General features: G+C 36.6%; 1 protein-coding gene across 1 annotated transcript in view; it reads left to right on the forward strand.

The window, feature by feature from the left end:
* CCDC102B (coiled-coil domain containing 102B) overlaps positions 1–22,376 on the forward strand; it is a 148,264-nt gene that overhangs the window by 68,015 nt on the left and 57,873 nt on the right. Inside the window, exon 5 of the mRNA XM_088535644.1 lies at positions 16,119–16,289. Coding sequence (XP_088391770.1) covers positions 16,119–16,289 — 171 coding nt within the window. The remainder of the gene's footprint in view (positions 1–16,118; positions 16,290–22,376) is intronic.

Below are 22,376 nucleotides of genomic sequence, written 5' to 3' on the forward strand. Positions count from 1 at the left end.
ATGTTTCCTTTATGTTTTAAAATAAGAAGACTAGGGTAAAGCAGAAAGTAGGCTGATAGGTTTGCCATCCTAGGTGGGTATGACAATTTTTTCCCATTCCAGAAATAAAAAAGAGGCTACATAACCTCAATAGCACATGACTCGGTAGTGTGTGATAATGATCTAAATCTGCTTTGAAGGATTAATGCTTATAGCTGATTTTGTCAGGTAAGACAAGCATTGTTTGATTGGTTTGTCTTGCCTGGACTGTTTGCATTGCTGATAGGAAATCAAAGGAGGCTTTTGAAGGGGCCTGCTGCAGCAAGGTGTCATCCAGTTGGGTATGTTCATCCCACAGCTCTTTGGTAGGAAGGATGAGGTGGGACTTGTGTGTTGAACAAATAATGGGATCACACTGCACCCCAACTTACTGTCCTACAGTCCAGGTCAAGCCACAGCCAGAAGGATGGAGAGACCTGGCAGCCTCTCCTTCCTCTATAAGTTTCCTCTTAAAGGTCTTAAGTTAGTGATTCAATTGCAATAGCCATTCCAGTATCAACACCGGGTCTGGCAACTCTACTATGTACTGCTGCAGTATTATACTTCATAGCTGGAGCTGACTGCAGTAAATGGTGGTTTCTGTTCTCTTTGCTCACATCTAAGTGAATCCTCTGCTCACAAATAAGGTACCTAACAATTATGTTGAGCAAATCTCTTGTTTCATTAAATGTTAAAGATGTTTCTATTTGTTCATGTTAAATGTTAATGATGTTCCTAAACTTTTTGTTTAATTATAAATTTAAGGAAGTTCAAATTGAACACAAAAACAAAACACAGCTGTTATCTTGTAATGCAGATTGTACAGATGCCTACAATAACCCAGTGCAGTACAACTGGGATCTTTAATATTGAATTCCACATTTTTTTTGCTTGCTTATTTTTTCAAAACAGTCCCAAGTATTATGCATATATTTCTCTCATCCCCAGGGGAGGTTATTATTAGCATACTAAATCCATCCATCCAAAAGAAAAAAAAAATCCTTTACTTGTTCACCATAAATGGGTCTTTTTAAATAAAGCTTAAAAAGTGAGGACATTCACTTTCAAAATTCATTTTCTTGTTCATCCACAGCAATAAATATTGCATAGATGTTTCTCTATTTTTTCCCTTCTAGAAGCCAGAGAAAGACTGTTACTGCTGGTGGGTTTTTCTTCTGTTTCAAATTCTGTCGATGAATGAGCAATACAATAACTAAAGTAACAACTACCAGTATGCATTTAGATAATATGATAACATTCTGGTTCTCCAAGATCTGGGGAAAAAAAAAAAAAAAAAAGTCCTTTTAGAGGACATGTAACATCAATAAATTGTTGTTAGTCTCATTAAAGTTTTAACCTAATCAAATTGTTGCTACTAGTTCAGTTACAATGGCACTAACATTTGTAGGCTGAAAAATCTAATTAATACAGAAAAACTTCAGTAGTAATACAACTGCTTTTGTTAGTTCAAAACTACCTAGTTTTTCCACCTTTTTTTTTTCTGGTGTTTTGTAAATCTTTACATCTTTTGTACCACTTTATTATCTAGGTTCAATGGTGTTGGTCTTGCTCAAGAGTGATGGAATGATAGGGAAATTACAGCAAGTTATCTGCATCTCAAATTGCCAAGAAAGTACTTCTGTACTTAGCGTAAGGCTCTGCATGAGGCAGTCATGTCAAAGAACATCAAAGACATTATTATACTTTTGAAAGGGCAAGATAACGTAGCATCTTCAAAAAAAAAATGCTTCTCCTAGTAAACCCAAAACTAGATCAGTGTTTTCATATTTCTAGTGTCTTACGTTTCTTAAAGATAAGGAATCATACTTGGAGGCCCAGATACTGCCCAGTGTTTTGCATTAGCTGTTAGGCTCTTATGATTCAGTGACTTTGGCTTCTGAATTTTTTTGTGGAGACACTCAAACTTTGTCACTACCTTGTAGGACTTATTAGGCATAGTTTTGGCATCTTGAGTTCACTTATAGTCTTAATAAAGAGAGATTTGGAAGCCATCATGGCAATCTAGTTACGGAGTTGCCTAAGTTATCATATCACAGGATCACAGAATGGGTGAGGTTGGAAGAGATCTCTATTTAGGAATACAAAGAATATTAATAAAATATAAAAGCTCACAAATTAAAGATAAATTCAATAAGATAATTATATAACTTGTACTTCCTGATTTTTTATTCTGAAGTGCTGTTTCATTTATTAATAGGAAAAAGGAAATCTCTTCATAATAAACTGTATTTTCCTCTCTGCTTAGTCTTTTGATTAAAATTGCTGGAGTTGTAAATGCTTGAAAACACTTTCTCTGAATTTAGTGTCAGCATGCCATTAAATACAATTTATTTGCATGAAATTTACTGGCATACAGTAATAAGAATCAGCAGCCCATTTGACAAGGACTTTTCAGAGACTTTTTTACAAGTTAGTAAATTTTCCTCTGGATGACGGAGTATGGATAATTCAAACTATATAGATAGTTGGTTAAGTGCTGTAGTACTTTCCTACATTTTTAACAGAACATTTTCTGGTATTTTGTTTTTAATTTTAAGTGGTTGCAAGCAACTTGCATTTTAAGAATTCACTTGAATAACACTTAAAACAGAAAGCGTAGATCAACCAAGTGAGAAAGAGATTATTTATTTTGTTATGGAGACTTATGCTAAACTTTTGGTACATGGAGCTGCACCTGATATGAGTAAAGCCATATCAATGCATTAAACTGTTTCATACACAATGTATAGCACTCAATATAGGTATATGTCTGCATGGTGTTTTGCTATGTATTATATCCTACAAATTAAAGTTAATATTATTAATTTTCTTCCTAAATTCAAAATACAGAGTCCAAGACAGTAATCCCAGAGGATTTCTTTTATTAGTACAATTTGACGATGATATGAATTCTTCATAATAGAGCTTTGGAGTAGAGATGAATAGAATGAGGATACAGAGTTCCACATACTACCACAAGTCCATGTCTTACATGTAAAGGACGTTTCAGAAATCTGGGGGTCTGCAGGTAGCAGGTCTCTGCTATCTGGCAGGAAGCTGGAGGAGTAACCGGCATCCTTCTCTTCTCACTCTTCTCTTCTTATCCTTCACTGGATAGGATAGTCAGGGGAGCTGCGCATACCACAGCTCTTGTTTGGAGCTCAATGTTGAAGAAAGGCTTGTGTGACTTGAAAGAAATGGTATTCGGAGATGTCTCCATCCCTCTGCAACTCTTTGAAGCTGAAGAGTCCCAGTTTGCTGCACTCTGCAATTCTACGTCTCCTCTTTGTCCCACACAGGCTGACCTTATTGAGTGAATTGCTGAATATCATTCCTTGGAAGAGACTAAGGAGGTTGGTCTTCAGAAAAGCAGTACTGGATTAAGTCTTAGCAGTTTTAAGGGCTTCTTGCATTTCCATCTGTAAAAGTCAATCAATTACTTTTTCTGATGTATCAAATTGATATCATTTGATGTATCATTCTCTAATGTATCAAAAGGGACTTTTGATACATTTGAATCATTAATTCAGCACAACTTTCAGTATACCCAATTTCAAACTTCTCAAGTTCTGATGGCTGAATATCTATATCTCATAAAACTGATTGCTGAGTAAATTTTACCTCTACCCAGCAAATGAATATAGGAAGCACAGGAGGTATACTAGGAAGTTAAAATATTTAATTAAATGTTCAGAATTTGATCTCAATCAATAAAAACTAATAGTCAACATTTAGAATGTTGGATAAGCAGTGTTAAATGAACTGCAAGATTTCCTGTATTTACAGTAGTTCGCAGATACATCTGAGTTCCTTTTTCATGAACACTAAAATATTTCTTAAAGTTGTGACTTGTCTCTGTAAAATGTCCTCAAATAGGAGTTAATTCTGTTATCACAGCTTGTTACATTGGCCTAAGCCTTTTCTAGAGGAGGAAGTATCATTTACATTCAGTATGTTAATACAAACTAAGTCTTTAAAAATAATTTTGCATTGCTTTGCTTATTGCTAATAGAATTTAAAAACTACTATGTAAGTTGTTTTTTTACCTAAATTTTACTTGGCTAGCCTCTCCTAATACTTTTTTTAAAAACTTATGTTCTCCTGTGCAGATAGGCTAATTTTTATCTTAATCTTTAATTGTAGTTAATATATAGTATATTTTCCCTTATTTCCAGAGCTTTGAACTAAAAAGAGCCTATAAATACTCCAAGTAAGTTATAAAAGTAAGTGGTGCTTCGTAAAGCTCCAGCTCTGTGATTTTTAATTTATAAGAAATATACTGAAATCAGTGTGATTGTACATATTGATCATTCTGAGAATATCTAAACTTTGATAAAGTGACAAAGTTTGCTATTTAAGCAGGAGGAAATGAAGCTGAAAAATTAAGCAACCCACTGGATTAGCATTGAGAAAATGACCACATAAAATCTATATTCACATGAAATGTGGAAATGTAAAAGCTGGAAATCAATCTAAACCATTCTGTGACCATTAAAGATATATTGTCCATCTTGAAAAATATTCTACAGTTAGTACTCTAAACTGTAGAATTCTGCAGCTAATTAGTAGCAAAGAACAAGGAAATATTATCAATCTGTTTATCATTTGAAATAAAATGCAGAGGGGAGAGTGAGGTCATCTGCTGTGGATATTTAAAGTTGGTGTCATTTATAGGCAGTTCTGTAGACATTTTCAGGGGTCACTCAGAGCGCCCAGGTGTCTTTCATGGCACAAGAGTGTTTTCTGACCAGCTGAATTTTACAACAAAGTCTTGAACAGATTAGCAAAGTGGAAGAAAACATCTTCAGAGCTGCGCTAACCTGAAGAATACTGCCCTACTAACCTGTGGTTTAGTCTGATCATATAATAATCTTTTTTTTTGCTATTGCTATTTAACAGCAAGGCTGTTGTTAGTTACTTGGCATGGCCTGCCTGCAAGAAATGAAATGGATGTGTGCTTCTATAGTTTTGCCATCAACATTTGTCCCTATCTATCCTAGGCTTAGAAACAGCTGCCCAGGTAAATTTGCATCACCAGAACAGTCTGCTAAGATTTGTATTAGCTGCATACTCTTTTTGTTGAAAAGAATGGCAGTAAGGCTACATATAGCTTTGCTTTCTTTCACTTTTGAACTTGTTAGTGAATCACAGCTACATGATTAAATCAAAAGATAAATGTTTTGCAATGAATGAGTTTCTGCGGGCTTTTTGAAAATTGTCTTTCCCAACAGAGGCGAAAGTCTCAACTCCTCAATTTTGCTCCTCAATGTGAGAAGAAAAAAAAAGAAAGAAAGAAAGAAACAAATTTTAGTGTTATTTGCTATCTGTGGTAGCAGATGACCAGCCAGTCATCATTGCACATAGATTCTGCATTAGTCACAGTATGTCGTGTCCGTTATCAGTATGTATCCTATGGGAGATAAGGGAGGTTAAAGAACAAATCGCACATAGGAGAGCAGACTAATTCATAGAAACATGTGTGGTCTCTGTGTAAAATTATTAAATTAGTAGTACTGCTACTTTGGACCTTGACTAATGCAGCCTGTTTTTATCTCCTCGTGTTCAATAAAGTTCCGAATGAGAAACATCTAATTTATGTGGAGCAGGTTATCTGCGCTGTTAAATGGAAGGGACTGCATCACAGTTTGTTTCACTGCATGATGGTGTGTGGATTTGAAGGTGCCCTGCCTAAGTGGATTACATGAGAATTACATCCACAGCAATTATTTTGCTCGACACACTGCGATTGAGAGGGGAGACATGAGTCACTTGTTCCAAACACCTTTTAATCTTCCTATGGAGAAGGGCAATGTGTGTGACTCTGTGTGGTGGGCGTTAGAGCCTTGTTCTCCAGCGCCCACTCTTGGGGCAAGATTATGTGAGGAGTCAGCCAAGGAAAACAGCTCTTGTACTACCAGAAGTTCTTTTAACCTCAGTCAATTAGGTTTCAGATGTGGGCAGAATAAAGAAACAAATGCAGCGCACTAAGACTCTCCTGGCAACGGATAGCAGTGGAATATCAAGAGTTTCTTGGATTCCGTTGGTTGCCATGGAGACAATCGACTATGAGATGTGTCTGACAAAACCGCAGGTTGCAGCCGCTTTGCTCTTGATATATCCAAAAAGTATCAGTGAGCGCTTTTCCCTGCCTTTGGCTACCCGTTCTTTTTGGTGGAACAAGCAAGGGTTAAAAAGGACACACATGAAATAAGGGTGGCTTGTTGGGGGTTTGGAATCTGGCTATGGAAGTACTAATGCTTGTATACTGCTATTTCTGCGGGTGCATATGTGTTCACACTTGGTGAAGTTTATTTGGCTGGAACAGAATATAACGGCATAATACTTCTTATGTGAAGGCAAATGAAAATGAGAATTTGTAATGGTTCTCATGATTGATGGGATTTGTGGAATGGAAGGGAGTCCAAATAGTGTTTCAAGCAAGAATAAAAGTTTCTCAGTCTCAGCTGACTACTAATCAATTGGTTGAGTGATGATTAAAATGTTTTGTTTTGACCTAAAATGACTTGGCAGTTTGAATCCTAGCTGGTTAAATGACTTTCTGATATGGCCCTGCAATAATTCTCTGTGTTTGAGTTCTTTGCATCCTGTTTTAAAGAGAAAAAAAAAAAAGTTTGAGTTGGTATTTCAAGGTTCTATAATTCTCTCCATTCCATAGGGATTTATCATTTTCATAACACTCCAAAGACATCTTTCATTCTTTGAGATAGGAAGAGTGAATGAAGGATGTCAAAGATGAAGATGATGATGACATTTTCAGAAGCCTTTTAAGATCTTCTCCCTTAACATTTTGGCCTAATTATTTTCTGTTTGGGAAAGGATTGAAGTGAGTAAGAAACCTAACATCCAGAGTGTGTATTTGTGTATGGATGATATGTTCTCTTTGGGATAGAGAACATGTCATAAAAGCTAACATAAACTGTCATAAAGGCTAAAACCCACTAAATTGCTAGTTTCTTAACTGTTTTCTGTAAGAAGGAGTACATTCAAAAATGCCAACACAGACTGTTTCTCTATATCACTTGAATAACATGTAAAACAAGAAATAGTGCACTATTATGAATTAAATATAGTGACTTCACAAAACTGAACACACTAATAAAGTTATTTAATTTGCAGTAAGTCCAAATGGAGCCCAATATCAATGTGACCCTTAAGATGCATACAGATGAAGGATGGGTATAACCCAATTCAAATTCTGTAGAATAGAAACATCATTCCGCATTGCCTCTGTAATCCTTTTGAAAGATTTATCTGACAGGCAGATATGGCAATTCAAAAGTTTAACTTGTTTGGCCTGGGGTTGGGAGGGAAAAGATTCGTCAAAATGTCAAGTTAACTGATAATGTTGAAGATAATAAAGCTTTTCCTCATAGTGTATTGTTTAAAACCCCCCAAAACCCTTCTTTCTAGAGGAGATTTACGGTATTTAAACCTTTGTACAAAAGCCAGGTATGATGCAAGCATATGTGTTAGGAGGGAAAAATGCAGTAGAAATAATGATATTGTAGGCATGAGAAAGTAAGAGCTCTATGTTAATACCATGATGACTTAAGTAAAGGAGTTCTAAAGAATGTCATGAAACCAACAGCTTGGTTACTTTTTTCCAGCTAAATTCTAGAAAATTCTAGAAAAAGTTGATTTGCTGCTGCAGCACTAACTTTACCAACAGAACCTTTCTTGTTGAAAAGTTCAGGGACCCACAGATAGTGCTAGAGGTTTGAAGAACCAGGGAAGCACAAACAGCTAATTTAGTTTATCTACCATCCAAGAGCAGAGCCAGGCTGTTGTGTGGAGCAGTTTGCATAGCCCATAGGCAGCACTAAGGTTGGTGCTTCCTTCTTGACGTTTGCCTTCAGTAGCAAAAGTTATTCAGGAAACTGCTCCAACTGATGCTAATAAGGAAGCTGGAAGTGCAGAGCAAGCAGGCTGTTGCTTAGTTTGCTTGCAGGAAAATGACAGTCTGGCTCTCCTCAGAGATCTAACATCTCACTTGAACAAGATTTATTGTGGCTTCAAGCTGAAACAAGTTTCTTGGTAATAAAGAGGATGTGGTGGTCTTGATCAAAGCAGTGTCCTAATGATTAATAGATCTGAGCTGCATGTTCAGTGTTGTACAGGCTCAAAGAAGACAGGTAGCAAACCCTTATGTCAGATTTTGCATCAATCAAATTGGATAATACTTTCCTACTTTGTCAATTTGTTATGAGCAAAAATTGCTGCTTTTAGGGCCTTTAGAGACTGTGAGCCTGGGATACTGGGGAGAAGCTTAAAATGCAGGTACACAATATCTTCTTCATTGTATTGTGATCATATGGCTGTGATCGACTTTATTTTTCAATGCTATGTATATGGAGAAGACCTTTGCAGCTTGATTTTAATTACACATCTTTCATGTATATAGTATGCATGAATGTGTATTGTGCCCTTTTAAAATTGCAGATTATCAAAAGAAAATTAAATACATTGGGAAAAAAAAAGTATATGTAGACCATGGATATATACTTTATAAACATTAATAAACTTAAAATGATTCTGTCACGCATATATATGTTCATATTATATACACAGAAATTCTCCATACCCACTGTATAACAAGGTATTTTGCCTCCTGTATATTACCAAATATTTATACTTTCCCAGCTTTCGAGAAGATTTTTTTCCACAGAGAAGTAGCTTGAATGTCTTGAGGAAAAACCCTGGTTACCTACCAGCAGACAAGTAGTTCTTTAATGAGTAAGCCCTTTAATTATATTCTTGTTCTGCTTTATGCTTAAGATTGTAAAATTGCTGAAGAGAAGAGTAAGTAATTGAATAGCAATTTAAGTGTGAATTTATTAAATCAATTAGATTTACAAAAGTAATTTGAAACACAGTACTGCTATATTGGGCACACCAAGTATATAAAAATTTAAAATAGATGCTTGTAAGTGTAGCATAGATTCTAATGGGAATTTGTCTAGGTTATAATAGTAAAAATGATTGATTCTGCATGTCATACAAAGCTTATTCTGTAAGTTATTCTTATCCTAATAGTACCTCAGAGGTAGACCATTTCATTTCAGATTGCTGGGGATTCTCTAGACATAATAAAAGTTTTCATAAACTGGTGAAGATTTATAGCAGGTATTCACATATTTCTGTGTTTTTTCCCCTCTAAAACAAACAATAGCTACTAGATTAAATAGTTTGATAAAGTTAGTCATTTCTATATGTTCTGACCTTCCTTTGTGTTAAAGTGTTTTATCATCTAAGCTACTATACAGTATTGTAAATGGTACATTAGAAAACTGAAGCAAAATAAATGTGTGCAATTTATGTAGGCAGCCAAATGGAAGGTGTGAAAATGCTCTTGCAAGGACTTAAGTAGCACACAATTACTTTATTTTATCTGAAAAGATAATTAAACCCTGACCATATGCATTTTTATCAGTGCATAGGGGAAGTTATTTGGTACAAAAAATGCAGGGATTGGGTCTAGGGCGAGCAGGATAATTTCCTGCTCACTTGTTACACTGCCGAACAGAGGGGAAAGGGATGTTTGTTTGTTCAAGCCTTCCTTTCTGTGAAAAATAAGAGGTAATAGATGCAGACTTTATTATCCCTTAACGAAAGCAGTGCCTAATGATCCCATTTCCCTGACCTGGAGACTGATGTTGACAATCTCCCTCCTATTTTGCCTCCCACAAAATCTCTGTGATTAGAACAATTTTCCACAGTTCCAATTTTGTGAGGCTCTGCTTAACTGCCTATTACGCAGGGATCCAGAAGAGTCAGAAATACAACTTAATTCTTTTTTTTTTCTTTCCAATTCCAAATGTCATTTCACAATTCCCTTTTCTACAATTAAGGCTGCAGGCTATTGCTGTGTGCCTTTTCGCCCTCATCCTGCACAAACTCATTGGGTATTTAAGGTCTGGTAGCCCCACATTCCCCTCTGAACAGTTAGTACTTTAATTTGTATATTAACTGCTTCCCACTCATTGTCCAGGTTTCTTCATTCAATAAATCTTCAGTTTGAGTAGAAAAGCATCAACTTTGTGCCTTGATTATTAATATAATAATTTGTTTCTAATTACTCCAGTGTGTGCAAGGTCAATATGGAGACTGCATAGTAGTATGGCTTGCAGAGTGAAATGAAATTATTGTTTGCTAGAGAATAGATGCCTATCACCTAGATAAACAGTGATGTATCATAAAGATCAAAATAAAATGTAAGAACGTGTTGAAGATTGTATGGACAGCTTGATCAGTTTTTTAGCTAAAAGTGGGAGCTAAAAACATTGCTTTCAAAGTACAGAAGCAGGTGAAATAGTACTAATACTATGAGCAGTTAGTTTTATCTATGGGGGGTGATCTCATAATACTAGGTTAGGAAAATCCATTTAGTATCAGTTCCTAGTGCAATAAAACAGATGTGTTTGTAGACTACCGCTCTCTGTGTCAACTTGTATACTTTTTCTATGGCATCTTTGGATATTAGGCATTTGTCGGTGGGAGTAAAGTAGTACTAAAATATTACTGCTGAATGAATGCAGAAATACGCTGATAATTAAATTCCTACTTATATAAGTAAGTTATGTTTTATGAAACATTAGAGAAGCTAATGTAAAAAAAGGAAACATGAACTGATATGCTTTCTTCGGATTCCTGTATATTCTGAATTAATAACCCCAAATAAAAGTAGAAAATTGAGAACTATTATAAATAAAGTCTACATAATTTCTAACTGTTGTTGGTGGAGCAACCTAGGGAAATTTGACTGGACGTTTCTTCATGAAGAGAGATTTATGGATACAACCATCAGTGGCAATTTGGGTAATGCTCTCTGAACTTGGGTGGTATTTATTAGCAGCAGGTATCACTAGCAACTAAGAAGCATATCAAACTTGTTTCTGCAAACTGGTAAGTGAAATGTCTAAGGAAATTAAATGCAGCTCTCTTTGACAATAATAATAATAAAAAAGCCTTTATGTTCCTTTACATGTTGCTTTACGTGTTCCTTTAAAATGATTTTTACAATTTTGCTTTCTTGCATCTTTTATGGTTTGGTCATAGGATCATTTTACTGCATAAGAGAACCTGACCATGCTTACAGAACTGCATACCTTAGTGATGAGTCCTGACCATCTAGTGACTTCAAAATCTACACACATGTAACTCTTCCAAAGCAGTAAGGTTCTGAAATGAATGTTCAGAGGATGAAAGCAGTAATAATAATTAGGGGACAGTTTAGGATTTGGAAAATTAAGTTCCAAACATCATCTGCTGATGAAGTCCTACTACATTCCAAAAGGATTTTGTCAATAAAATTTTAACTAGAGTCCATACATTTGTTAGTTTAAATAGTTCAAAGTTCAAATGTTCTTAACTTTATGCGTAATAAAGCTCTAGAAATGTTTACACATGTTTACACAGTATATTCTTAAAACAGTAGTTCTTTAAAGCCTGCATTTCATTGAAGAATTCAAATCAACTCAATTCAATTCAATTCTGAATAGAGAATCAAGGCTGTACTTCTACAAGTGAAGGGGGATAGCATACTACGCAGTGTCTGAACTACAAGTTTTTTGCTATGAGAAAAGACCTATGTACTTAAAAAGAAAAAAAAATACAATGTGGTAACTGAGGCACTGGACTACTTGAGAAATTTTTAGCTTCTATGAGACATTTCTGTAGCAATAGATAATGTAACAGGAATTCATGCTGCTCTACTGGAAATAGTGAATATTCTTTCTTATAATGACTGTACATATCATTCTAAGAAAACCATAGGAATCCAGGTCCCAATATAATCTTTCCCTCTTCCCACTCTGAATCACTCTCTGGAAACTGTCTATAAAAATATTTTGGTCAACTGGTTAAAAGTAAGATTGATTCCAAACCACTCCATTAATTTGAAGTCCTTTCTGAATTGGCCACAATAGAAACTACTGGTGAAATACAACTTCTCTGAACCCAAAAGAAGGCCCTTATTTCTCCTACTCCTTTCATGTTTTATTACATTTTGTCACAGCAAACAGAATTGCATCTTGGAGGAGGAATGTTTCTTTGCTTAATAAATGCAGAAAACTACCTTTGAAACTGTGAAAATCATGAAAGTTACCCTCATGATCTGGTGAAATAGCGTTTTCCTGTCTATATTGCTTTTCAACTGCTTCCTAGTTTCCTGTATTCAGATTATATTAAGAGTGGTACTGCATAATGATAGGTGCCAAAATAGCACAGATTCTGCTTAATTGCAGGATAAATTAGATTTTGGGCATTTTCCTTGAATGTTTGCTTTCTGGAGCACACCAAGACATTTGCCAATACTTATGTGAGAGATTAATTTCACCTTTTGCTTTCTGGTGCTTGATACTAGAAATTATATTTCAGCTGTGGAATGATGTTTCATGAGTAGTGACAGCTGTCACCTAATTTTATTATCCTTTCATATAGTGGATGCAATTATAGCTAGAATACCTATGGCCAATTTTCTATTTTCTGTAGTATTTTCATTTCTATCATATTTTCCATTTCCTGTTCCTGTTCTTTATAATAGATAAGCTAAAAGGTCAACTGATAAGTGCAGAGGGGTAAAAAGGCATAGTTCCAAGTAGAGTATTTATTTTCAGTGCCCTAATAGCTAAGCTGTCAGCCAGGCAATAGCGGCCCATGCTGCTGAGCCCTGTGGAACCACGGCATATCAAATTCACTCTCATAGATGTTCAAAACAAAAAATGAGGGCTCCTGTATTGTAAGCTTTCCTTTTTTAGAGGACTCTTCCAGGAATCATGATTATAACATGTACTTTGTGGAAGTATAGAATTTTTTAACTAATGTAGAGGTGTCCTAGACAGAAATTAAATCTACACTGTAGCATAAAATATATAGGGAGAAATAATCCGAGGGCTGATGTTTTTCTATGACACTCTGTGAGCTTAGCGTGCTAATGCCACTATCTGCCTTCTGTCCTGTCCTGTCCCCTACAAGGTTTTACTGCCTACTGTAGTGCTGGTGGCTGAGGGGGAAATTTTGTCTGCATCCTTTTTAGTTCAGAAATTAGTGTGAAACTTCAAAATCATACCAACTTAGTGAAAAACTAAATTATTAATTGGAGGAGTCAAATATAGTCATGTATTTCTTTTTTTCTGATTCTATTGCAGGAATAGAAACCAAGAGATGAGGAAGACCAAGGGGATCAGAGCACTGATGCTTAGCTATTAAAGCTGAATTTTTGCCAGCTTTTGCATTTAGATTAACTTGACTTTAAGTAGTATGTATTCGGTAGGCCACTGTGTAGTGATTTGCACTTACTCTGATGAAGAATTGCACGGTTCCAAACTAAATTATTTTATTCTGGTATGTGCATATAGATCTTACTGGTTTATGCTGCTGTAGTTGCTTGTGTCTGTACTTGCTTGTCTCCCTGTTTGTCTCTCTCTCTCATGTACACGCAGTCTTTTCCTTCAGTCATTGCCTGACATAGTTTGCTGTAATTCTGTCCTGTGCAGTGGAAAGTTGTAGGTGATTAACATAAACGTATATAGCAGTGAAATTTTGTCACTAGTTAGATTTTTTTTTCTTGCACAAATGTTAGTTTCACCACAAAACTTCTTACGTTTTTATATTCAGGCATCCTGCACTTCGTGTTTTATCTATAATGAGATTCTTTTTCTGTTGACTTCTTTGATAGGTAAGAAGGTGAAAAGTTCTAGGATTAATCACTGTGTTACCATTTCCTGTAAGTAGCTGATTTTTCTTGGCAAATACATATTAGGAACATTAGGAGATACAGAGATCTAAGACTGTCATGACCGTTCTGTGTCTTACAACCTAAGTTGATATGACTGAATCCCACACATGAGGAGCAAAAGGAGGTAGCAAAAGTATTTTTGCAGTTCCTTGGTGTGCATAGTGTACTCCACTTGGTACAAATATTTTTCCAGAAAAAAGCTGTCAGCTGTTTCAGACAAATTAATACATGTGTTTATATTACCTGAACCAATTTGCATTAAATAAATACACATATAAGGGAGATGAAAACAACATTTTTTTGAGTTACGTGTCTTTTAACATTCAGAATTCACTGTCTGAAATGTTGTTTGCTGATTTTCTGCAAGAATCTTTACTTAATCATAAATTACTATAGTAAATTCTAATGCACATCTCTCTTGGCTTTTTCATGGCCCTGATACCTCTAAAGTGAATGTTTGCAAGTGTCTGAAGTGAATTATGTCAATTTTAAAAATGATAGATGCACTAACCTATTTCAAGTATTTTTTTTTTGAACTATTGCAGGCCATTTTTACTGACAATGTTTTACCTATTGGGGAAGGTGGGGGTCAACTGTTCCTGATATCAAAGGCAGTAGATTTCTGATTTGTATTATTAGCTAAATGAAAATTAGTGGTAAAGTTCTGCACTTTAATAGGTCATAAAAGAAGCATGTTGCATAATTCCTCATCTTTTGAGTGTGGCTTGATAACAGGGCAATTGGTTTAAAAGCAGGGATTGCATTTGATAAATCTAGTTACTATTTTACACCATAATAATGATAGCTGCTGAAACTTAATAGAATATTTAAAACATCTTTTTGCCTACAAGTTCTGTGCCTGCATGAATGCGACTCAGGCTTTTCATAAAACTGAATGCAAATGATCAAACTCATTTTTCCTTAATTTAGCAGAATGGACTCTTTTAGGATACAGTTCATTTAATATCAAAGTGGATGTCCCAAAATTTCTGTTATCTAACAAGCAACATAAACATAATGGATGAAGACTGAGTGTGCAAGGCCTAATTCTTTCTGCTTGGAGGCTCAAACCAAATTTCATTTAATTCAGACATTGCATGTGCCATTCAGGCTTATTGTTGACCATTTAGGAACTGCAGAAGATGAAAATTGCAGCAATAGATGGTAGAGATGAGAACTGTTTATATAATTACTAATCTAATAATAATTAATCAATATGAAGAAAAGAAGCAGTAGGTTAGTAGCTGCTAATTGCAGATCACCTTTGCAGCTTATGCAACAAATTTAAATTTTAATTTTAGTTAAATTTTCTGTTCTAAGTCGTTTAGTACAATTAATCTCTTCTTTTCACTCTTATCATATTGTAATGGTGCTGGAAGTCCAAATGTGAAGTTGAGTTAAAAAAAAGGAAAAGAAGAAAAGAAAAAGATTTACATTTATATAAGTATCACATTTATATGCGGTTGTATTTTAAGCCTGTAGAGGTTTCTCCTCTTATAAAAGTTGCTTACGTGACCTCTATGAACAACAACAACAAAAAAAGTAAAATAAGCCCTGCTGTCATTTTCACACCTGCACTCATTTTTAAGATTTCTGACCAAATGATAACTTTGCTATTATCACAGGAGGGACATGTTATTTTGTACACATTCACGTACCACACTAGTTGCTAGCGAGGAATGGCAAACTGTGGTCAGGATTGGTAGGAAAGAACAGGATAGTAGTGATAACGAGATAGCTCTGTAATCTTTCTAGTGAAAGGACTGTTCTTTTTTTGTCAGTGTCGGGAACAAGCGAATAACCATGCTGTGATAAAGTGTTCAGTGAACTTTGACAAGTTATACCAGCTGTAAATATGTTTCTGTTTTTTTTTTTTTTTTTTTTTTTAACCCCATTCTCTTTTCCAAGTAATCTCTGCTGTCAAGCACTTTTTAAAATACAAAAATGTACTTTTCAGAATAAATAAAATATGATTTTTTAAAAATAGGTCTTACAGTCAAAACACACTTTCTTTTTGAAGACTACTACTACAGCTTTTTTCTTTTCTTTATTTTTTACCGCTTTGGTCTCTGAACATCTCAATCAAATAACCTTGATGACATAGCAAATTTGTTTATATACTTTTTTTTCTTTTATGTATATATATATTTAATACGTGGTCCAGGTGTGAGCCATTTTAGAACATTTTTGTTCATACATACTGGAAATTGTTGTAATGTTTTTAATGCCTTTTTCTTTTCTTTTTTTTTTTATTTTCCAGTGGTGAGATTTCTTGGCATAGCTATACATAAGGTACATAAGGTCACAGGGTCTCAGTTGTATTTTTTCTGTTCTTATTTAAAAGGAGCTCCAAAATCTGCAGCGTGCTTACACCCAACTGAAAATGGAGTGTCAAGAAAAAGTAACGGAACTGCTGCATGCAAACAAAAAGGTAGAACAGCATGAAACTGAAGTTAAAATATTGAGAATTCGTGTTGAAGACTTGGAAAGGGAGCTGAACCAATCAGAAGATGAGGTAGGTCAAATTTGAAGTGATTAGTGTAATATTTTCTCAGAAGTGAGTGACTTGCATATCAAAAAGTAATACTATTAACACTGAAAAATGATATATCTATTGTAAATGATGGATTAGAAATTATGTTCTGAATTTAGATTAGCATAGGTTAATCCAGGATATATACAGTGTTCTTTCTCAAAGTATATCCAAATATCTTCCTTCATCCCTCTCTCTCACCACTCCATCCCTTGTTCTGTGTATATATTTATATATATGTATACACATTCTTGCCTACCTTTGTGGGTGCATAGATATAGATAGATATAGATATAGATATAGATATAGATATAGATATAGATATATATCCACACACAATTTCAAAATTTTTATGTTTTGTAAAATGTCAGAGAAACCAGGATGGGATAAGTATTATATTGTGTGGTAATAAAAAAGTAATATATACTTTAAAAAGTTAATGACTTGGTCTAAGTATTATTACACTTTAGAAGAAGTTGGGTTTTGCTCAGTTTCCAGAATGATTTACTTTGAAGGGGGCTGAAGGAGTTAGAAATTGAAATTGCTAAAGACATGTGAGTTAACTAAACTTTTATATCTAGAAAATGGTACTGTCAGAAGCAATAGACCTTTATTAATTAACTGCAGTTGTAAATTATTTTTAGCATGTTGTCTAAATGCAGGTTTAAGAACATCATTAGTGATTAATATTATACTTGTTTCAAAGGACACATTATGAGATTTGGGTTTACATTTGAAAGTGTATGTATGTGAACTGTTCTGCCATCTACTCTGTCTTCTTTGAAAATAGTCTGGCATCAGAATTGCTTTCCCACTAGTCTCAGACTGAAGGGCTTTTTTCTGACTAAAATGTTCTTAGTTAGCTCATGAAAATATCTGTCCTTCCCATGTAAAATATCTGAGTTTTTATTAGCTCACCTCATTCGGAGGTTCACTCTTCCTCTAAAAGTGCATAAGTGACGTGTATTTCTTCTTATTTCTTCTGGAATGTATGCAAAGTGGTAGACGCTACTCACTAGACACATTTTAAGACATATTAAAATAAAGAAATAAATTATGTAGTCATAGTGATTTGATTGAGTGTAGAGATGACATCTCCTTGATATTCATTTTCGATATTTCTTTGTGGTACAGAACTGTGTAATGATAAACATTTTCATACACTGTGAAATGTTGCAGTTTGAAAGCCATAGTAGTAGTGGTGGAGGCGGGAAGGAGATATCAAATCAGTATTGGATTCACAAACAGTCTGTGGACCGTAGGTCCAATCGCCTTCCTAGGAGCAAATAGAGTTTCCGAATAGTGTGATCGATATAAGCTCGACTCTGGCAGTAGCGGATTCATGAACAGTCCGTGGACCATAGGTCCAATTGCCTCCCCTCAAACAAGTAGTAGATTTCACAAACAGCAAGATTTATTCAAATGCAACATTTGCAAAGCAGGTTTTGGATGTCAGTACAGAAAATTCTCTACTACACTGTGGGGTTTTTAGCTGGCTCTGATGTACAAATGTGCAATCATCACTCACCCCAGAAGATGGGAGAGGGCTCTCAGTCTTGAGTCTCCTCAGGCAGCGTCCCAACCCAAGGGGAGGAAAGAGGGGTCAGCGCATCGACTGATCCAGAATTTACCTTGGAATCTTCCCTCTCACTTCTTAGTCTCCTCAGGAGGCATTCCAGTCCAAGCGGAGGAAAGGGGGATCAGCCTGTCGACTGACCCAGGAGTTACGATGGATTCTTCCCCCCTCCTTTTCCTCCTGAGTTCACCTTTTATACTCTTCTTTACATTCAGGTGGAGCTTGAGTGACCAGAGTCATACTTAGTATTGTTATTGATTGGTGAAAAAGTTTCTTACTTTCATTTAAAGGTACAGTCAACCGAAAATCTAGAGCGCATGCTCAGTGAGGAGAGGTCGTACCTCGGAGGCGGGTGACTTTTGAGATGGAGGTGTGTTTTGACATTATAATGAGCTTATAATGAGCAAAGTTCAAGCAAAGTTCATCCGAAAGGAGTGATTTGCCACCCTTGCTGGCTCAGCACCGGACATGTTATAGTATATCTCCCATTGGGCAGCCACTGTGCGGCTTATCAGCAGCCCAGCACAGGGAGTGCAACAGAGTTTGGCCGCGGTGTCTTCACTCCGCTCCATCCTCCGTTACTCCCCTTCGCAGCTGCGAGGAGGGCAGGTTGTGCTGCCCAGGGAACCGTGGAGGAGCTGGGTCCAGGCGTACCAACCATCCTGGAAGTGGCAACTGTGTAGCACCCCAAGCAGGCCTTTTTAAAGCCCAAACTTTTGTTAGGCCCTAGTTTTCTTCTCAGTTCCTACTTTCAAACAATTCTTCCACATATATGACAGCCAATATGACCTCTGTAAAATAACACGTTGTGCAAAAATTCAATTGCAGGAGGAATAAAAGGAGGCTGAAAAAGTAATTCTTGGCTCATCTTGGAGAACAAGCAGCTTTTTTCCCTTGAACCTTCGTCAGAAAACTTTTCCTTTCTGGCTGGCTTTCTTAGAGTGAAACACACCCAAACGGCACAGCCAAGTAAACAGATTTCAAATAAAAGATAGGATGAGTAGGAAAGTACAGGATAGTAGTGAGAACTACTTTTTATTTTTATTTTTTAATTTGGCTTCTTAGTATAGATATATTCTTGTTTTAAATCCTAAATTCCCTTTCTCTTTATCTGGAACAACTGGAATTTGTATCACTATGTGCTTGTTACCATGTCTCATACTTTTGATCTAAATCTCTCTTCTGCCTTAACAGGAGAGCAAGAGCTCTCTAGTAGATTTGCTGTATAACTTCACTGCTAGCAGCTTTACCTTCCACAGGTTACAAGCTATACAAAAATCTTCATAGCAAGAATCATTAACAGATACGGGCAGTAGGGTTATTTCTACAGAGAGAAAACAGCAACTGCAAAACAGACTAGGAATAAAGACAGGTGGATTTCTACAAAATTAACTTTTTTTTTTTTTAAAGAACCATATGTTCCTATACTTTTTATTAGTAATGCCTGAGAAAACAATACCAACCATAAAATGCAACTGCAGCAGTATTCCTTTCTTACCCGAAAATTCTGTTTCTGCAGCTCTGTCACAACATCTGTTTGATGATTTTTCCTTCTGTGATTTGAACCACTATGGAAGCTTCACAGAAGCTTCAACTCCAAAATCAGCTTTAATTTATCAAGGAATATAATTTAGCTTTATAAAAAAAGTAATATATTTTTCATAGGTAATGAACAAGAATCTTCAAATCAAAATTACAAAAAAAAAAAAAAAAAAAAGAGCCTATAAATTTGCATGAATTGTCTATTTAAAATAAAAACAGTCATGTTGAATAATATGAGAATTGTTATATGTGGGGGGTTCCTTGTTTATTTTTGCAGTCAGCTTCTTCTACCATAATTGCATTTTGCTGAAGCATTTTATTGCTGAGCTTCTCTGTATTTCCTGTGCATTAAACTAAAGTAACAATTTAGTGTTTAGTGAAGGGATAATATACAATAAACAAACTCAGGGGAACCAAAAAGCATAATTCACCTTTTGGGGTCTACATTAACATTTTCATGCCCGGACACAACACTAGCCACACAAAACTCATGAGCTGACAAGTCAGGTGCTTACCTAGCATAAAGTTCATCAGTTCAATTTTTACCAGGTAGGCACAACATCGGATCCCTCCCTATTAAGGTCCAATGATTACAAATGGAAGTACAGGAAATTCTATCTAAATATAAGAGGAAATATTGTTTTTGTAAGGGTAATTTGGAGCAGGCCACACAGATAGGACATGGAGATCCTTGGAGATATTCAAAAGCCCTATGGACAGGGGCCTTGGCAACGTGCTCTAGGTGATCATCTACAACTCATCCTGAACCTTTTTTTTCGGTTGTTGCTGAGTGATTTCAGCAGATTTCAAGTTCCATAGAGGAACTGGAGTGGAGTGATTATTTCCTACTAAATTTCCTGATACTTAGGAACTGAGTCTTTTGCTGATCGTTCTAGGACAAAGGACAATTGCCTTCAGTAGTGGGGTCATCTTTACAAAAGGCCGTGTTTAAAGGGAAGAGGGGGAGAGGCACCTCATATTCTTAGAGAAATTACCAGATTTACAGTTTTTTTTCTGTTCTCCTAATGCAGTAGCTTGTCACTGATTTAGCAAAAGTGTGAAGATCCTCTATTTAGCTTAATCCTGAGTAGCAGAAATAAATGGAAAAGACTAAATGCTAATATAATCTCATCATTTGCCACTTGTCTACAGTATGTTCAATGTTAATATATATTGCATAAAAGAATTGTGTGGGGAAAGGGGAGGTGTCAGAGGACTGCAAGAAGGCCATTGTCATGCCAGTCTTCAAAAAAGGCAAGAAGGAGGACCCAGGCAACTACAGGCCAGTCAGCCTCACCTCCGTCCCCAGAAAAGTGATGGAACGGCTCCTACTGGCCATTGTCTCCAGGCACATGGAGGACAAAAAGGTGCTCAGGAGTAGTCAGCATGGATTCACCAAGGGGAAATCATGCTTGACTAACCTGATAGCCTTCTATGATGGAATGACCAGCTGGATGGATGAGGGGAGAGTGGTGGATGTCATCTATCTCGACTTCACCAGGGCTTTTGGCACCGTCCCTCACAACATCCTCCTGGGCAAGCTCCAAAAGTGTGGGATAGATGAGCGGACAGTGAGGTGGAATAGGAATTGGCTGGACAGCAGAGCTCAGAGGGTGGTGATGAGTGATGCAGAGTCTATTTACAGGCCTGTAGCTAGCAGTGTCCCCCAGGGGTCAGTCCTTGGTCCAGTCCTGTTCAATTTATTCATCAATGACCTGGATGAAGGCACAGAGTGCTGCCTCAGCAAACTGGGAGGAGTAGCTGATACCCCAGAGGGCTGCGCTGCCATCCAGAAGGACCTGGACAGACTGGACAACTGGGCAGTGGGAAACCTCATGAAATTCAACAAGGACAATTCAACAAGGTCCTGGAATAACTGCAGACACCAGTACAGGCTGGTGACTGACTTTCTGGAGAGCAGCTCTGCAGAGAAGCACCTGGGCATCATGGTGGACAACAAGTTGACCATGAGGCTACAGTGTGCCCTCATGGCCAAGAAGGCCAATGGGATCCTGGGGTGCATTAAGAAGAGCATCTCCAGCAGGTCGAGGGAGGTGATCCTGCCCCTCTACTCAGCCCTGGTGAGGCCACATCTGGAGTATTGTGTCCAGTTCTGGGCTCCACAGTACAAGAGGGATGTGGAGCTGCTGGAGAGAGTCCAGCGCAGGGCTACGAGGATGATCAGAGGCCTGGAACATCTGCCCTGTGAGGAAAGACTGAGAGCTGGGCTGGAGACCTGATCAGTGTCTATAAGTGCCTCAAGGGAGGGAGTGAAGAGGATGGTGCTGGTCTCTTTTCAGTGGTGGCCACCGACAGAACTAGAGGAAATGACCAGAAACTGAATCATCAAAAGTTCCGCAGGAACTTAAGGAAAAATTTCTTACCAGTGAGGGTGACAGAGCACTGGAACAGGCTGCCCAGATAGGTTGTGGAGTCTCCTTCTCTGGAGATCTTGAAAACCCTCTTGGATGCAGTTCGATGCCACGTGCTCTAGGTGGCCCTGCGTATGCAGGGGGGTTGGACTAGATGACCTCTAGAGGTATCTTCCAACCTTAAGCATTCTATGATTCTATGATTGTGCTTGTAACACTGCAAGTAATATATCTTTAACATACCACAGGAGCAGTTTGTTGCTTGCTCTGTTCCATTGCCAGGAAATTATCTCATGTGTTCAGGTGAAAAGAGAAATTCCATTATTTTTATTCTTAAACTCACAGGAAGATGGAAAGTTCTCAGTTTTTCTGACTCTGCTCTTTTTTGTTTTGTGACATGATTCATATTAATTTTCACTGGCACTCTTAGGAGTTGATTTATACAGCTGTAGCCTAAACTAGCAGTTGTGAAAGGTGTATTTCAATACATGGCAGGTATACACTTAATAGTTAGTCTGATTTATGCAGATTAATGCAGCAATCTGAGGTATTATCTGATTTTCTCATGATTTTATGTAC

Source organism: Tinamus guttatus, unplaced genomic scaffold, assembly GCF_059628265.1.
Source record: "Tinamus guttatus ecotype Peru unplaced genomic scaffold, ASM5962826v1 Tinamus_guttatus_pri_ptg000639l, whole genome shotgun sequence".
In the NCBI taxonomy this organism is placed as follows: Eukaryota; Metazoa; Chordata; class Aves; order Tinamiformes; family Tinamidae; genus Tinamus; species Tinamus guttatus.